Here is a 17,291-nt window from a genome sequence, read left to right as displayed (position 1 = left end):
GTTTAAACTTTGACAAAATTCACAAAAAAAATAAATCTGAAAAAAATCGATAATTTCAGCATAAACTACATTGAAATTATTCAAAACTATGAAATGTCTTTAAATAAATAACTAAATAATATAATTTCATGGAAATTTATTGAAATTTCATTTTGTTACGCGTATAAATTGACTTTTCAATAACTAAGAAGAAAATCGTATGAAAAATCTTGTATGAAATTGTCAAGCCTCAAGTATAGAAAATTGATAATGTTATATATTTTCGACTATAACAATGTAGGTTTGTATTACATTTTCAAGATATTTCAAAAACTAAGAAAATATAAAAATTTAAATTTTTTATAAATTGCTCCAAAAATAAATATAAATAAAATTATATTGTTTGTAATGAACGATGATATAAGCATTCGGTGAAAATTTCAAGTCTCTATGATTATTATTATTTTAAGTACGATGAAAACAATCATTCAATTTTTCTAAACAGAAATATCTTGTTATTGTGATGATCGGAGCAATCTTTCGGGTAAAAATCGTGTACATAGACGAGACTCGAAAAAAAGAATGAAAAACGTATACCATATTATAACCAATACATTCCTTTCAGGAAACTTTTCATAGTACATACTATTAAATATTGTGTTGGTATCTAGAATTATTACTTTATGTCATTTAATGAAAATGCTATAATGATTTGTTTCCTGCTGTTTATAAATATGACAGTCCATTAGTTATAGGCAATTTGTCGATTTTTTTCAACAAGTTGTCATTTCTTATATTTTATATTTTTTCAATAAATGATTAAAAAAAAAAATACAAATTTGATTTCCAGTATGACAAACTGTAAACATTATTTATCAAGTTGGATGAACAATTATCTTCAAATTGTACTGTACAATATTTGAATGTCACATTTATAAATTGCATAAAAAGGTTTTCTCTGCAGCTCTGCGATTTCACACATGAATAAACGACAAGTGTAACAAAAAAATGTACAACGTAACAATATTGTGATCCGAGTGATTCAACTTATATTATAAATACTAATTAACTAAAAATAGAAAAATCACACCTGTAGAAACTCTTAATTTATTTCAATTTTGAACTAACAAATTAAAATTTTTAAGGTTAACTGTTTATATTGATTATTCATACATGACGTACTTATGCTAATTACTTTAGGTTATAATGATAAATATACATTTTCAATTAATGATAGTGAAATAGTAGCTACAAATGATAATATAAATCTTGAAATAAATTAAATTTCGATCAACCATTATACAATAATATATGTTATAATAATTAGGTGATACACAATAATATTGTTAACTTTTTCACAAAATTTAAAAAAATCATAGAAAACTGATTAACGAAACTGTAGAATAAAGTTTTAAATTTTTAAATTTGAATTCTAAAAAAAAAAAATTTAAAATAATAAACAGAACAAAATTTATTGCATTTATCAAATCATCATGGGACCCGCTATATATTTACAATGACGATGAATCGACGTGTGAGATTTATACGTTATCGATAAAAAACAAAATGTTTTTTTTTAACCGCCCCGAAGCTAAATACTGACGTTCTTCTGATACATCAGTAACAATCTTATTGCTGTGGGCTCTGCAGAGCGCGACTTTAATTCGATCCCAAATTTCTAAAATAGTTATGTTATACGTCCTCAAAATATTACATCAATTTTTAAAACAATAATGGAAATCGTGAGTCTTAAAATCAATTTCCAAAATATATACCTCAAGATGCATATGAAACTTAATAATTTAAATAATGCATAACTTTTCACTACTTCAATTCGAAATTCATAACCCTTATACCACCGGGAACTTGAACACGATTTGTTTAATTTTTTAGTTAATTTATACAAGCTTACACGAGATTAAATTAATTTTTTTTTTTTTTTTATCAACTTGTATAATTTATTTGTTAACCAATTCATGACGACCCTTGGGTAATTATATTTTTTTAAAAGCAATGCGTTGTTGTTCTGCGCTACGCAACAATAATTGAAAAACTAACACGAATATAGTTATAGAGAATTACGTATATATTAAATATCTGCGCCAAAAAGTTCGTATAGAAAACTGCAACGTCTATGCGTTTGGTATATTTTTCTTGTTTTTATTAACAAAAAAAAAAAAAACAGTAATTACCTATTTATTTATAGCATAATTATTCGTACACGTTCTTATGATTATTTTTTTTTATTCTCGTGTGTACAATATACACAATATTTGTAGCATTAAATTTTCAACATTCTTATCGTAATACGTGGCTTGTACTCTTGCTGCGTGAACACGATCAATTCTAATTTACAAAGGTGCGAAGTACTATCACATCCTGGTAAATATTATCGTTAAATCATCGCACCTACACAATTGTTGAAAAGAGTAATTGAACACAAAATATTTTCCGACTTCTTGTCGTCACGTTTTTAAATACGCAAAAACAATTTAATTTATAAACCAGCTGAATAAAATTGATGTGCTCGTACCGTTCAATTAGAAATCCATTTTCATGACAAATTGATTGTCGTTGTTTAGCGCGCCTGTGTACAAAAATGTGCGTCGAAGAAATTCTAATGAGAACTACGCGTTTCGGTCGTTAATGAAAACGTTTAGTGGAAAATGCACTTCAATCAAAACGAGCTTTTCATTATTTGTATTCGTAAAACGTTTCCGTTGTTACAGGTAAGAACTTGGAATCGGGACTTCGAAAAGCTGGGGTTCTGAGTTTCATACGAGAATTGGACGGCAATGATGAAGACCCGTGCGAAATATATTTAAAAGACGCTAGCATGTATGCCCGAGGTAAATACAACAATATTAATTAATATTTGAAGATAAGAGCTTTTGCCGTCGAACTGCTTTGTATTAATGTTATATTATCATATTATCATATTAATGTTGCTTTGTATTATTAACGGTGTCATTTCGCCGGCAAATCATCGTTAGACGTCTTGCACATCCAGTAATTATGATCCGATCTGTGCTCGTATGGACCATGGATTGGGGACCGCTGTTATAGAGTATAACAATATTATTAAGTTTGTCTGCTAAAACGCTCGCTGTTGTAATGTACGGAAGAAAAGATCGAATTCGTTATGCTAAAAGACGAACTTCGAACTAACGCGGAACTCCGTTTGAATCCTTCTATATTTTAGCTTATAACTTTCAAGTCATAATTGTAAACAAAACCGTCCTAAGGATTCTTAGGGCCTGGGGCAAATTAGTCCGGGGGGCCCTTCAATCGTTACAATAATATACGAGTATGATAATAAAATACTTACTAAGTTTGCAAAATGTTGGTAAATATAGTTTCCGGAACCCCAACCAATCAAGGTCAATCAAATGCATTTAAATACAATAAATAACAATTTTAACAACTTTTCGACGATGCCATTAAGATGACATTATCAGTACCACATTTAATTTTAATTAAATGTATTCTTGGATCATTTATAAACAGCTATAGAATATAAGAACTTTGGATGATTGTCGTGTCGGTAGATACGATAACGAATTTCTACGTAAATCTGGATACAATTATGTCATTCTTCAAACTCCAGCAATTGTCATAATAAATTATAATCATAAATATTTAGAAATCAGTATAACTGAAAATGCAGCTTGTATAATAGCGTTTTAATATAAATTTAAGTTAATTCTATTTAATTAAATTTATCAATATTTCGTAAAGAAAAATATTTTAAAAATAATATAGATTTTCTCTAATAGATAACGCCGAGTAATTGTTATCAATTTGGATTTTAAGGGGACCCCTTTAAATTTTCGTTGGCTGGGACCTATTGCAAAATGGTCCCGTTATCCTCTCCCCCTGACGATGGCTCTGGTTGTAGATATAAAGTATTTATAAAAGCACATTCGAACGTTTTTTGGTTTACAGTTGTGATATTGTGCGTGAGGGGAACGTTAGTGCGGAAGTGCATGTTGGCGGCACACCGGCTCGGAATGACCAAAGGGGAATGGGCATTTTTGGACGTGGAACTAGTACAGGTAAAGAGTTCTGATTTGCAAGTATAAACGTTTGTACACTTAAAGACATCATAAAACTGAATTTTATTTTATTTATTTCTTAATATTAAGTCTCGTTATTTAATATATATTATTTATTATAGTCGTTGTAATGAAAAACCTTTTGGTAAAATTCAAAAGATAAAAAAATCGATTATTTAACGAGATGACATTTGATCAATAATCGCGTGACATCGTAGAGCCGATAAGCACTGTATAGTATTTTTGAATGTTTAAGACAGTAGTATAATTGTAAATTTGAAGTACCTTATTATTTTATACCTAAAATAAATAGTGTTATCATGTAAATTTCGTAAAATTAAGTTTACGTCGTATGCCACCATACTATGCCGACGTCGTTTCATCATTAATAAATTAAATTTTACAAAATGTTCTCTAATAATTTTAAACACTATGAAAATACTATAGAATATATTGAAATATATAAATACTTTTCAGGTACCCGGGGGACAAAAAATTATTCAGAGTATTTCTAAAACTGTTGCGTAAACTAACACAAGCGTACTCTTTCTTTCTATCCATTTTCGAAGCCTATGTCTTTTCTAATTATGTTTAGAAAATTATCTTAAAATGTAAAAATAAATACTATTATGAAATTTCTTGCAAATTTTTCTTATGAACAGATGTGTAACATCATTTTTAAGCTTGCTGATAATTTTTCACGGCCGGATCTTCAGAATCAATGGTGTGACATGTCAATTCGTATGAGAACTCTGCAAAAAACATCATACTAATATTTATTTTGAAATTTAAGATAATTAGATAATACCTACTTTTTGAAGACAAAAAAAATTTCAAAAAAATCTTCATTGGGCCACCCCAGTGAGAAATTTTTTTATACTCACGCCATATTTTGTAGATTATAACGCACATTAAGTCCAAGCAAATCGTTTTCAGCAACTGTGATGTCATGAAATAAAAAAAATAAAAAAACCTTTCCGAAAGTATTATACAATTCAGCCACGCATACCTTAATACCTTTACACGCGCTTCCTATGCACGCTTATTAAAAATAATATAGTGGACGCCGCTTATAAGACTCACTTTGGAACCAACACAAAGTAAGTCTTATAACCGAATGCATCTAATGAAACGGAAAAATCCAGCTAAAATTCGAATTAATTATTAACTATATTTCGCTGTTCTATTACTACATATAGCGTATTAAATAATACATACCATAATACGTATTATTTACGTCGAATACATATAAGATTTTACCGTCGATTGCGACGATTGTTGAATCGTCAATGCGATCGATTTAAAATGCGATGCATTTTGTTATACGTACACGGTTTACAAACCAGTAATACATAGGCAATGACCAACACATAAGTTTATTTTCTACAATTTTTCTTACGAAATTTGAGTCTTATGATTGATTTTTTTTTTTTTTTAATACATTTGGACCGTCCCAGGCCCTGATTTCGAGTCATACAAGCGGCTGAACCTTGTATCCGCGCGAGTCCTATAAGCGGCGTCTACTGCACATCATTAAGCAGTGTTCTCGATTTATGTTTCTTAACGTTCGGGCACGGATTTTCCAGGGCACTTATTGGGGGGAACACGGATGGTCGGTGGGCGACGGGGAAGACGGCGCGGCGAGAAAAGCGTACCAAGCGCTGTTACGGGTGTCGCTGCTGAAGCCCACCAGCACGCAGTTTCACAATTTTTCCAAACTGGTCAAGCAAAAGGCGCTGGAGACCTACAACTACACGCTGTCCGAGAGCGAAGAGGTAAACGTCGCGGAAAACGTGCGCTGTTAGCGCAGGAGTTAGGGATTACGATGAGGTCGACGGACCCTTGAACTCGTTTTCGTCGGTGTATCGATATATTTGTTTTTTTTCTCTTAAATTTCCTGAAACGCGCATAATCCGTATTATGATCTCGGAACCCCATTCATTGTAAACGTGCGACCGTTACACGCGCGACGTCACCACAACGCTTTTCTGGATCCCTGCAAGGGTCCGGGCGCCGCAACATGTTACGGCCGTTGACGGTGCATGAAGTTGACGACAGCGGCTGTCGGAGAGAACGCGCGCGATGGTGCATAAATTGTCTTGTTGGTCATAGGTGAACTTCTTCGTCGGAGCGTTTTACGACGGCGTGCACTTGCTCGGCATGGCTCTGAACGAGACGTTGACACAAAAACGGGACATCAGGGACGGCAAGGCCATCACCAGTCTGATGTGGAACAGAACGTTCAGCGGTAAGACGGATATCGATGACCCCCTAACGTACGTCTCACCGTACCCGTCGTCACTCGATCCTCCGAACATTGACGATCGACGGCCAAGCTGTTCGATCCGACCGATCGTTTGGGGGTTGATTCATCGTATCACAAAAATAAAACTATTATTAAATATAATTTTACAAAAAATTCTCGTAAATACTTCAATTTTTAAAAATTGCTTTTAACAAAACATCGTAAATGTTATCACTTTGCTAATACAAAAAAAAACATTATCTATCTATCATTATCGAATAGCTCGTACCATTTGAAATGCGAAAGCACTATTTCACTACGAAAATCCTTAGTGTGTTGTCCTTTTAACAAAAAAATAATCAGATAACTTGGGTAAGACCGTTAAGCTATTTATGTTATATAGATTTCCGATTGAAACAGAGAATAAAATATTTAAAAATTTTAATTTAAAAAAAATAAATTTATTAAAGTTAGGGATGTAAAAGTATAAAGAGTTAGTCCGAACGATTCTCAATAGTAATAGGTTTCATACTATTAATGACACTGCTTTTAAAATCCTCATCGCTTCAATACATCAACCGTACCAAATGCGACCAAAAATGTATAGTTTATACTACGTTTCACTGCGCGTGAAAGACGAAGGCAATATATAATTATTATACATGTGTATTGGATTCACCGGATTTACAGTTTTCGTATTTGTAAAACATTTAAGCCCCGTAGATCCTATGATAGTGAACGGTAATTTAATTGGTTTATCAACGATAGAATTACAGTGGTTATGTTCGATTATTTGTACATTTCAATGTTATCCCCCGATACGACCGCGAACTTATTACGATGGAAAAAAAATCGAAAAACTTAAAAACAATAAAACTAATTCCGATGCGAATGAAGTAGACGGTACACCTTAATGCGTGGCATTAAATAATATTATTTACCCCAACAGTGATAAGTGTGGAGTAAGGGGGCAGATTCGTATGACCTTCCGTTCGACCGAGTTTCGTGTGCGCGACGAATCGGAATAATATTTTATCCACCGGGAAAATTGCGAACGGTTTCGTTGACATTTCCTACGCAACGCGCGACATATACGTATACGAGTCGTTGATCGTATATAGGCGTAAGCGTTCTTTTCGAACTAGGTCGACGTCCTCTAGGGATTGAATAATAATAATAATAATAATTTCATCGCTTTGTAATCAGTAATAGAAAGGTTTAATCGCATCATAGTCACTGATCCGTACCCGGTCAACAGCGGTGACGGTTTCCACGGCTTTCGGGAGGGACGACAGCCTTGAGAAATCGCCCCCGACCGCTTCCAAAATTATTTGTGATCGAGCTTAAATGAATAATTTTCGTCGCACAATACTTTATGATCGCATAAAGTGTCAGTATTATCATATTTTGATTTAAAGTCTATTAAATTCGGTTAAGAGAGGAAAAAGTTACTAGATTTTTTTCAATTCGATCCCCTTAAAAATAAAATAAAATTCGTTGCGCTTCCCACTAATTAATTCAATAAAATAAAACGTTGGTTACAATCATTACTGTTCGACTCTTGATTGTTTAAATGTTCAAACATTTTTGTTCGTCCGGAAAGAAATAAACAAACGCAATTCATACCTCCCCCCATTAATTGCTCGCACAGTTCGGCAACCGCTGATGTATAATTACAATAGTATTACAATGGTTATATGACGACAAAAGCGATATAGGTACGATCCCTAACAGGTGACGCGATGCGATAACAGTGAGTATTCGATTATTTATTACAACGTTACAATGTGCGCGGGATCGATGTCGGTGCGGTGAATAGCGACGAGAAATAAATTACCGCCGCCGACGAATCGCCGTAATAACGTTACAATTATCGTTATTATTGTAATTGCTGTCGGACGCTGTTCGATGTTGTTTTTATTGTCATTGCGTGCGTCATCCTGCAGGTGTGACGGGTCGCGTGAGGATTGACGAGAACGGCGACAGGGATGCGGACTACGCGATACTGGACTTGGACCCGATCACCGGCCGGTTCGAGGTGGTGGCCCGTTATTACGGCGAGGCAAGGAACTACAGCCCCGTGGTGGGCAAACACATCCATTGGCCCGGAGGATCGGACGGACCTCCCAAGGACGTGCCGTCCTGCGGTTTCATGGGCAACAGCCCGGCGTGCGACTCGAAAGGTATAATAACAGTGACGCTCTGACCTCTGATGACTCGGCGATTGATTTTTTTCCCGGATTACATTAAGCACAACTACTATTACTGTCTACTACTACTTCCACTACTACGACTACATTTCTACTATCCAACTGCTGCTGGACATTTGGCGCCAACCTGTCCGTCGGACGGTTCGATGATCCGCGCAGTGATGCACTCAGACGCGTAAACAATAACGATTTGTAAATTCGGAATAAAAACTATTTAAAACGAAAATTCGTTATGCTGACGAAACGTGAATTCTTGTATTTCTACTATTGTTCGCGCACCCGTAGCAGATATTTTTGAATATATGATCTAATGGTAGCAGTATTGTGTATGTACAGAAGATCCAGGGATATCGGAATTCACTTCCCCTCCAAACGAAAAATATAAAAAAGATAACTAAAATATGTATATGTGTAGACGATTTTTACGCACTAAGTACTAATTTTCTATTAATTTAATCTATTTATAATTATTTAGTAACATCAGTACCTTTCAAGTTGAGATTAAAAAAATCCCCACTGCCTAGGAATGATTTGTTAATTCCAGTTGTCGACGTTCACTCAAACCTGCAAGGATTTCATTCCGTTAAACATCGCGTAGTGTAATTGATTCAATATTTTCATTAAAACTAATATAAAAATAATATTAATTATATTCATGAGCTTTAGAATGAATAAATTACGTGTACATAGTACATCGTAAATACAGATTTAAAGGATCAACTTGGAGTCGGACTGTTGTTTGTGAAAATGTTAATTTTTATTATTTTTTTTTTTTGTTTTTTACTGTGAACCAAAATAATAATAAAAAAATAATATTTTATAGACTTATAAAAAAAAAAAACGCAAATAATCATATGCCAAACAGAAAAATACCAATATTCGATTAAAATCTTACTGTCGAAACCTGTGACCGTGTAATTAAAACCTTCTGTATACGCTGAACTGAATGCCTTAACTAAAAACTTAACTGTTAACAATCAACTTTTTGACTGCACAATAGATGAATCTGTAAATTTCAATCACCATAGCGTGGTTTTAAATCGGTACAACACGATTGCACAATTTTTCCTTTTTTTGACTCGACTAATTACACCACGATTGCACCCTGATCCCTTTTACCTAGTAAAATCACAACACCATTGCGCACCAAATTATTTGTGTATATACCATACTATATATATATAATAATTTATGCACAACATAAAATAATGTATACAATACATACTTTTTATAATTTGCATATACATGCACTCAAATTATTAATTCACAAAATGAACTTTTTCAAATCGAAATGAAAAGTTGATTGAGCTAATGATAGTTTTAATAATATCGACTATGGACCATATTAGTATATACATTTAGCATACATGTAATTTAAAAAAAAAAACAATTTTTAACCAAGCCAACGATGATAATTTGTTGACAGTCCTAAGCATGTAACAATTGTGAAGGAAAATTGTGAATGAATAGGTAATAATATAGGTGCGCAATGGTGTTGTGATTTTATCAGGTAAAATGGGATCGGGGCGCAATCGTGTTGCAAATTTTTTGTGCAATCCGCAATCGTGATGTAATTAGTCGGGTCGAAAAAAGAAAAATTGCGCAATCGTGTTAGCCGTTTTAAAACAATTCGGGAGGGGGGGGTTAATTATGACTGCGTTTGATCATTTATCGTTTCGATTTGGAACAAACCAATACATAACATTACGTATGAGAAGTAATAAGGAAATGTACGGATGACAATGTAATGAAAACCCTAACCCACACACGCGTTCAATTCTTATAAACGAAACACTTTTTTAACAAGAAAAATAAACCCCTCGAATAAGCGTAAACTTTCCGATGTGCCACGCACTAATTTGTATACAACATTTTTTTTTTCTTTACTTCAACCAATTTTTATTTAAAGTTGTACATACTATTTCGCCCGTCTACAAAATCGCGATAGACCAATGCCTCCATGACATAAACTGGAACCTACATCAATAAAATCGTCTAATTTAAAAGCAATTAACTTTTATAAAGATATATTTTTTTTTTTCGATATACACGAGCATTTTCTTTAGTAGCAAATGCGCTTTAATTTCTTTCGTTTATAAAGTGTATTCATTCATTCGGAAATTGGATTTAAATTGAATTCTATACGTTTCGAGTGAAATATGTGTAATGATTTTTTTTTTTTTTTGTAACAACAATTCTACTTAAGGCGTATCAGAATTTATGATTAAATAATTGCGGTCGAAATATTGTAATTTATACATACCCATGATTTGTATTTATACAATATTGTACGATTTCCACGGTTTGTCTCGAGATATTTTGCAAGTCTTATGAAGATGTTGATAAATTAATAGAAATTTCGAAGTTTTTCTTATTATAACATTTATTCATTTTTTCCATAAAAAACAACAATATTCTCAGCACTGTTAAGTTATCATCGACAATTTCACGGTAATAAATCACATGACTAAAATGTACTGTCCACTACGTGAAGGCGATGAACTTAAAACCGTTTTTATGACGTTATAACAATAGATTCATTGCTGAGAATTTACATCGAGTGATTTTTAGAAACCGTTTAGAAAATCCATGTCTAAAGCTCTTTTTTGATAATACACTTTTTTTTTCGTGATTCGTATGCAACAGGTTGTAACCGGTTTACATTTCTGACGGGAAATCATACTTGCAACGTAAATAATTTTATATTTCACTTGCTCTATCATTAGAGTAGTTTTCCGCTAGTTAATAGTATTTATTAACACCCGAAGTGTTTGATCCATACTGATTGTTGTTTGTTTTTTTTTCCACTCGTAATTACAGATGCTTACTATATCACGTTGTACGCGTTGATAGCCTTCACCGTGTTCATTTCATTCGTCACCGTGCTAGCTATTATCGTCAACAGGTAAGTCACATGGTGTACCTCACCTTTGGATCACCCTGCATTATCATTATAAACTGGCATATGTGCGTTTCATTTCTATAGGCAGTTGAAACTGGCTGCGGATCTGAACAACATGAGTTGGAGAGTGCGACCAGAAGAAGTATTAATTGAAGTCAGCAAACCGTATTCGTCTCGTTTGGCTCTGCAGAAGCCCACCGAGGTAATGCGAAAGAGATGTAGAGAAAAAATTATTAAAATTATATAACGATTTTCGCGGCTCGTGTGTAGCACACATATACATATAATATTGTACAGTGTCTCTTGAAGTCCTTGTCTATCACACGCAGAAGATATTTCCAACGTGCCTACCAATCAATCAATTTAAAACTGATTTGAATACGTCATACAGTACACTTTAGATCAACTTTCCCCAATTTTTCGATTTTATCTCCTAAAATTTCCCAAAATATAATTAAAAAAATTAGAAATATCATATTCAACAAAAGTTAATTATTTTATATGTTAAGCACAACATTTAAAAAACATTTGAAAATTGATCTAAATCAAACTTTATGGCGAACTCAGAAAAACATGATTTTTAATCCCATTTAACGGTATAATTATTTATTTATTTATTTTACTATATTATTTTTTTTTTTCGTTTACGAGCGGTGTAATGATAAAATATTACTCACTTTCGCATCAAGATCCACAGCGCATGATTATTACTACATCAATCGTAAATGGAAATAGTGTTATGATCAACTGTCTGTGTGAAAAATATAATTTGGGTTTTTTTTCGTTATTGTAAAAGTCTTACCATGTTACGTATCTTGATTATTTCGTAGATATTCGAACCAGCGTTGCAAGAAAAATTAATCTGTCGTCGAAGGTCTGACACGTCAAATTCGTCGTTGCCACCGGCTCAAGTTTACACTACAGTTGGTATTTACAAGGTAAAAAAAAAAATTAAAAAAAAAATAAAAAAAATTGTAAACGAATGAAAAACCACTTCACAATGATTATTTCTTTATATATTTTGTATTCGTACCATTAAAGGGATCTAGGGTTGCGATAAAAAAAGTTGTCAAAAAAAAAGTCGACCTGAACAAAAAACTTTTATGGGAAATTAAACAAGTGAGTATAAACTAATTAACACTATAAGCTTTCGAATATTACATGGATATACATTTTACTTACGATGATACGTGTTCGGAATAAATCGATACAGACTAAAATAATTACTGAAATTAGTTTTTAATTTTCTCGGTGTTTTGATTTGTTAACGTTTGTTAATTTAAATTTATTATTTTTTCTAATTTATTGGTCGAAAAGTGATCCATTGCTTTGTGAATTTGAAACAACAATTAAGAACTGTTGCAATGCGCATTGTGTACTAAGAATTAATTACATTATGCATGTAAAAATAATATTTTTTTTATGCAACTGCAGCATTTATTGATTTGATAAATTAAATAAATTATTTAATGCACAAACGACAATATTTTATTTAATAAATTATAAATTTCTGTTCAATAATTGCGTCTATCGAACGTTCCACCAAATCTTTAAATGCCCATTTTATTGATAGCTACAAAAAAAAAAAAAAAACTACTCCGCGTATATTTATGCAGATCACGACGATATAACGTCTAGTTATTGATCATCAAAAATAATATTTTGATTTTAAATGACACATACAACCTTTAGTCAGTAAATATTTGTATTCCAAACATGTACTGTGTGTATTTAAACCAACGTTAAACCGCTCCTTTCGTTGGTGTTTTGCAACTGCAAAAATAATAATTGTTTTACTATCACGAAGATTGGCTAAATTATGCTATTGTACAACTATGTTAAATAAATGGTTGTAATATTTCGAAAATAGGTACGTGACGTGACACACGAGAATACTGTACGTTTTATTGGCGCGTGCATCCATTGTCCTACCGTACTCATACTCACGGAGTACTGTCCGAAAGGAAGCTTAAAAGATGTTCTGGAAAACGACGCACTTAGATTGGACTGGAACTTCAGGATGTCATTGATACACGATATCGTCAAGGTATATACGTTGACGTGAACACAGGATAAGGACCCCAAGCATCCTCGCTACAAGATACCCGATATTAAATAATTTATTTATAATCAAGAACACGTTTTGAGGAGATGGGGCAGGATGTGTATTCATTCGTACTCCCTTATAAGTTTTATGAGTTATATCGATGATTTCGACTTTGTTCTTAGTCGTTCGACTTAAGTATTCGTTTTTCTCTTCTTTAAAGATAATCGAAATTTAACAATATAATATTCGATTTTGAGAGAAAGAAAAATAATTTTATTTACACGTAAGATTATATGGAAGAATTGGCCTTTGAAAGTGGTAGGGAGTTAATCGGGTCGGTCTCTTCTTACTTCTTATTATTACAATTACTTCTTAAAATGTTTGCACCCACTTGGGATCAAAAACTGAAATTGCGACTTTCCGCTATTTATGTATTATAATATAATCTGTTAACGATTTCGGCCAGAAGTATATAAAGGGAGCTTCCGAGTCGATTTTCAAGTAATTTTAAAACTATTTAAAAATGAACGTAGAAGCCCCTGTTATATAATTTTTTAAATTTCCTTAAAAATTGATTAGGAAGCCCCCTTTATATAGTACTCCGGCGCACTGTTGTATTTTTGTATTGTCATAGGGCATGGCGTTTTTGCATAGCTGCGAGGTAGGAGTGCACGGAAAACTGCGATCGAGTAATTGCCTGATCGATGGACGGTTCGTACTCAAGCTGTCCAACTTCGGGCTGCGTACGCTCACCACACCATCGGAAGTCGTGCACGATAGTGTTTACTACCATAGTAAGCTGGAGTGAGAAATTTTGACAAAGGTCTGAGAATAATTAGATAAATAGGGTCGTGTCAATATTCCCGTTTCTTATGATTCTGAAATTTTAATCAAAAAAAAAATAAATAAATAAATTAATAAAACGTTTGTAACCGTCATAGGATAAAATAATATATATTATATTATGCTTGTGTAATGAGTGTTTAAAGTTTTACGCATTATCGTTGAAATATCAATTCGTTTGAAGTTCTATTTGTGTAAATCTCGCGCTTTTCCGTCAGCAAATAATAAGTTTTTTCATTTAAATTTAAATCAATTTTACTTATAATTTCCAAACAATTACAACTCAATTTTTTCACTAGAAATCGTTCTTAATCGTTTTCATTTTAAATTATTTCACAATTTAAGTTTATTTTACAACTAAAATCGAATCCTAATCGCCTTATCATAATCGTCTTATGATAGATATTATATTAAGGACATAATCAAAAAAATTACCTAACCATTGTTATAAATGCCTTAGCGCTGAATTCACCGAAATGTTCATTATAATATTTAAAACGCGTATTTGGAATAAAGTAAAAAGGCTTACATGTTCTACATAGTTGCCCCTTGTAACAAGTTATATTAGTCCCATTCAAATTAAATCAACTATAATAACAATGTTTACTGGTAATTTGTTAAAATCGAATGTACATAGTTAAGAATTTCGTTTGGTAATCTTTAATATAGTTTTCTTAGCTCCACAAATTATAAAAATACTTTTATTTTGTACATATAGACTCACGCGATTAGGTAATGAACTAATAATAATAAAATACTATGAAAAAAAAAATCAAATATTTTAGGTAAAACTAAGTATTAATTTCTACGTGGTTTTTAATTATGTTATAAAGTTTAAATAAAAAGTTATAAAAATATAAAATATTAATAAAAAAAAAAAAAAAAAACCCCGTTTATTTTCTAAGTACCTAAAATCTAAACGAAGAAATTACAGGTCTCATTTATCACATTTCATAACATTAAAAATACAAATACACAGAATATAAACATTTTATTACTGCACTAAAAAAATAAAAATAAATATGTTAAGTTATAAATTATTTTGGCCTACAAGATAAATTTAACACACATATTTTCTAATTTCTTACTAACTTGGTGAATATTGTACTGTTATTAAATATTTTTATAGTTCAAAATCAGAATGATATTGCACGACATTTTAAGATACACACCAAATTTATTTGATTTATGATTGAAATTTTTAAGGTATTAAGTTCGTCAAAGTAAATTTTTGTCAAAAAAATTATCAATTCTATATGCTGTATTCATATTTAAGTTAAGTTTAATGTTTGACATTTTACAGTTTTGCATTAAAAATAAAAATACATTTAATATTAAACATTCTATGCTATTACAAAATTATCATGATAATGAATCGCATTATATTTCAAGTTTCGCATAACGATTTAAAAATATATACACTTTTTTTTTTTTATAATTATATTCATCTACTATTTGTAGGGCTCTATTTGTCTACTACTAATTTATAAATATTTATTCGAAATTATTGTTATCTGAATGAAACGATTTCTAACGATGGTTTTATTTCCGGAAGAACTATTATGGGTGGCTCCAGAACTCCTTTCCGAACACACCACGAACTTAATACCGGCTACCCAAAAAGGAGACGTTTACAGTTTTGCTATTGTACTGGAAGAAATTGTTGTCCGTGGTGGACCTTATGAATTTGTTAAGAATGATTTGACTACACAAGGTAAACATTTCACTTTTTTAACATCGTTAATAATTTTTTCTGATAGAAACCATCATGATCACTGTTCTAAAAAATATGTACAAAATATATTCTAATAATACCTAAGGCAAAGAAACAATCAAAAATCAGAGTTTCCCCTATTTTTTAACAAATAAATATACATGTTAAGTACCTAAATCGTATGGATCTTATTGATCGCTTTCATACAATTATTTACCCATGTATACTTAAGCATAGTTAAGCAGTTACAGTTGTGCCCATTTTTTGCGACTAAGGATTGTAGGACAAAACCGTGATATTTTCCCACCGAATTAAATATATATTATAATATTACACGACGCACTATACGTTTATTATTCAACAAGTTATTTCATATAGAATTCAAGAACACATATTATGTGAACATAGTTTTTTTTTATTGATTTTAATTTATAATAGACTACTAATTACAAATTTAACTCAATAAATGTGTTAAAGTTATATCGGATAGATGAATCTAAAATAAAAATTTAATAAGTTCAATTTTTCTGGTATTATTTCAATCGAATTAAATTAAACGATGTATTATAACTTACACATTTAACCGTTTGTGAGTTAAGTCCTACAGAAATGAGTGAACATGTAATCGCATCACGTACTTAACGTGCAAATAAATAAAATAATAACTATAATATTCCATATATATTTACACATAATCCGTCAAAAGTTTAAGTATCAATAAATATATGTGTACAGATATGTGTAATAAGTCCGACTTTTTCCACCGCGTATTCACCAGAGACAACGAAACACATTGTTCATAGTGTATATAATTCATTGTTTTTTTCCAATTGAATATTGCAGTACTAGAACGTGATAATTTACAATAACAAATTATTTATTAATAGGTACCTTGTGTCATGAATAATAATATCAAGTTTATGTTAATATTAATCGTGTACGAAATACAATATAAATTAACCAAAATGAAATGTTACCGACAGTTTGGATTAAAAATATAATTCGTTAATTGTTGTGGATAAAACCCAACTAATTTCTGAAGAAAAAAAACTCTAATTGACATCCTTATATAGTCAATTTTGAAATAATGTAATCCTCAATCGATTTTAAATTTAGAAATTTTGGAACGAGTCGAGAAGCGTGAAGAACCATACTTCCGTCCGGATATATCTGGACACGATTGTCCTGAACCTCTGTCCGAACTCATCCAAAGATGTTGGAATGATATTCCCGAAGAGAGACCTGGCTTCGACATAATGCGAAGTATCGTCCGACAAATTACCAGGTAAAACAGTC

General features: G+C 31.7%; 1 protein-coding gene across 2 annotated transcripts in view; it reads left to right on the top strand.

The window, feature by feature from the left end:
- LOC112685132 (atrial natriuretic peptide receptor 1) overlaps positions 1-17,291 on the top strand; it is a 66,040-nt gene that overhangs the window by 43,426 nt on the left and 5,323 nt on the right. For both annotated transcript variants that reach the window (XM_025556917.1, XM_025556923.1), the window contains exons 5-17: positions 2,709-2,828; positions 3,925-4,034; positions 5,621-5,809; positions 6,147-6,282; positions 8,226-8,462; positions 11,310-11,394; positions 11,476-11,593; positions 12,222-12,329; positions 12,433-12,510; positions 13,262-13,438; positions 14,073-14,232; positions 15,837-15,995; positions 17,112-17,280. In XM_025556917.1, the coding sequence (XP_025412702.1) occupies positions 2,709-2,828; positions 3,925-4,034; positions 5,621-5,809; positions 6,147-6,282; positions 8,226-8,462; positions 11,310-11,394; positions 11,476-11,593; positions 12,222-12,329; positions 12,433-12,510; positions 13,262-13,438; positions 14,073-14,232; positions 15,837-15,995; positions 17,112-17,280 (1,846 nt within the window). The remainder of the gene's footprint in view (positions 1-2,708; positions 2,829-3,924; positions 4,035-5,620; positions 5,810-6,146; positions 6,283-8,225; positions 8,463-11,309; positions 11,395-11,475; positions 11,594-12,221; positions 12,330-12,432; positions 12,511-13,261; positions 13,439-14,072; positions 14,233-15,836; positions 15,996-17,111; positions 17,281-17,291) is intronic.

Source organism: Sipha flava, unplaced genomic scaffold, assembly GCF_003268045.1.
Source record: "Sipha flava isolate LNK unplaced genomic scaffold, YSA_version1 106_pilon_pilon, whole genome shotgun sequence".
Lineage (NCBI taxonomy): Eukaryota > Metazoa > Arthropoda > Insecta > Hemiptera > Aphididae > Sipha > Sipha flava.
This window is presented reverse-complemented; position numbering and strand designations above follow the sequence as displayed.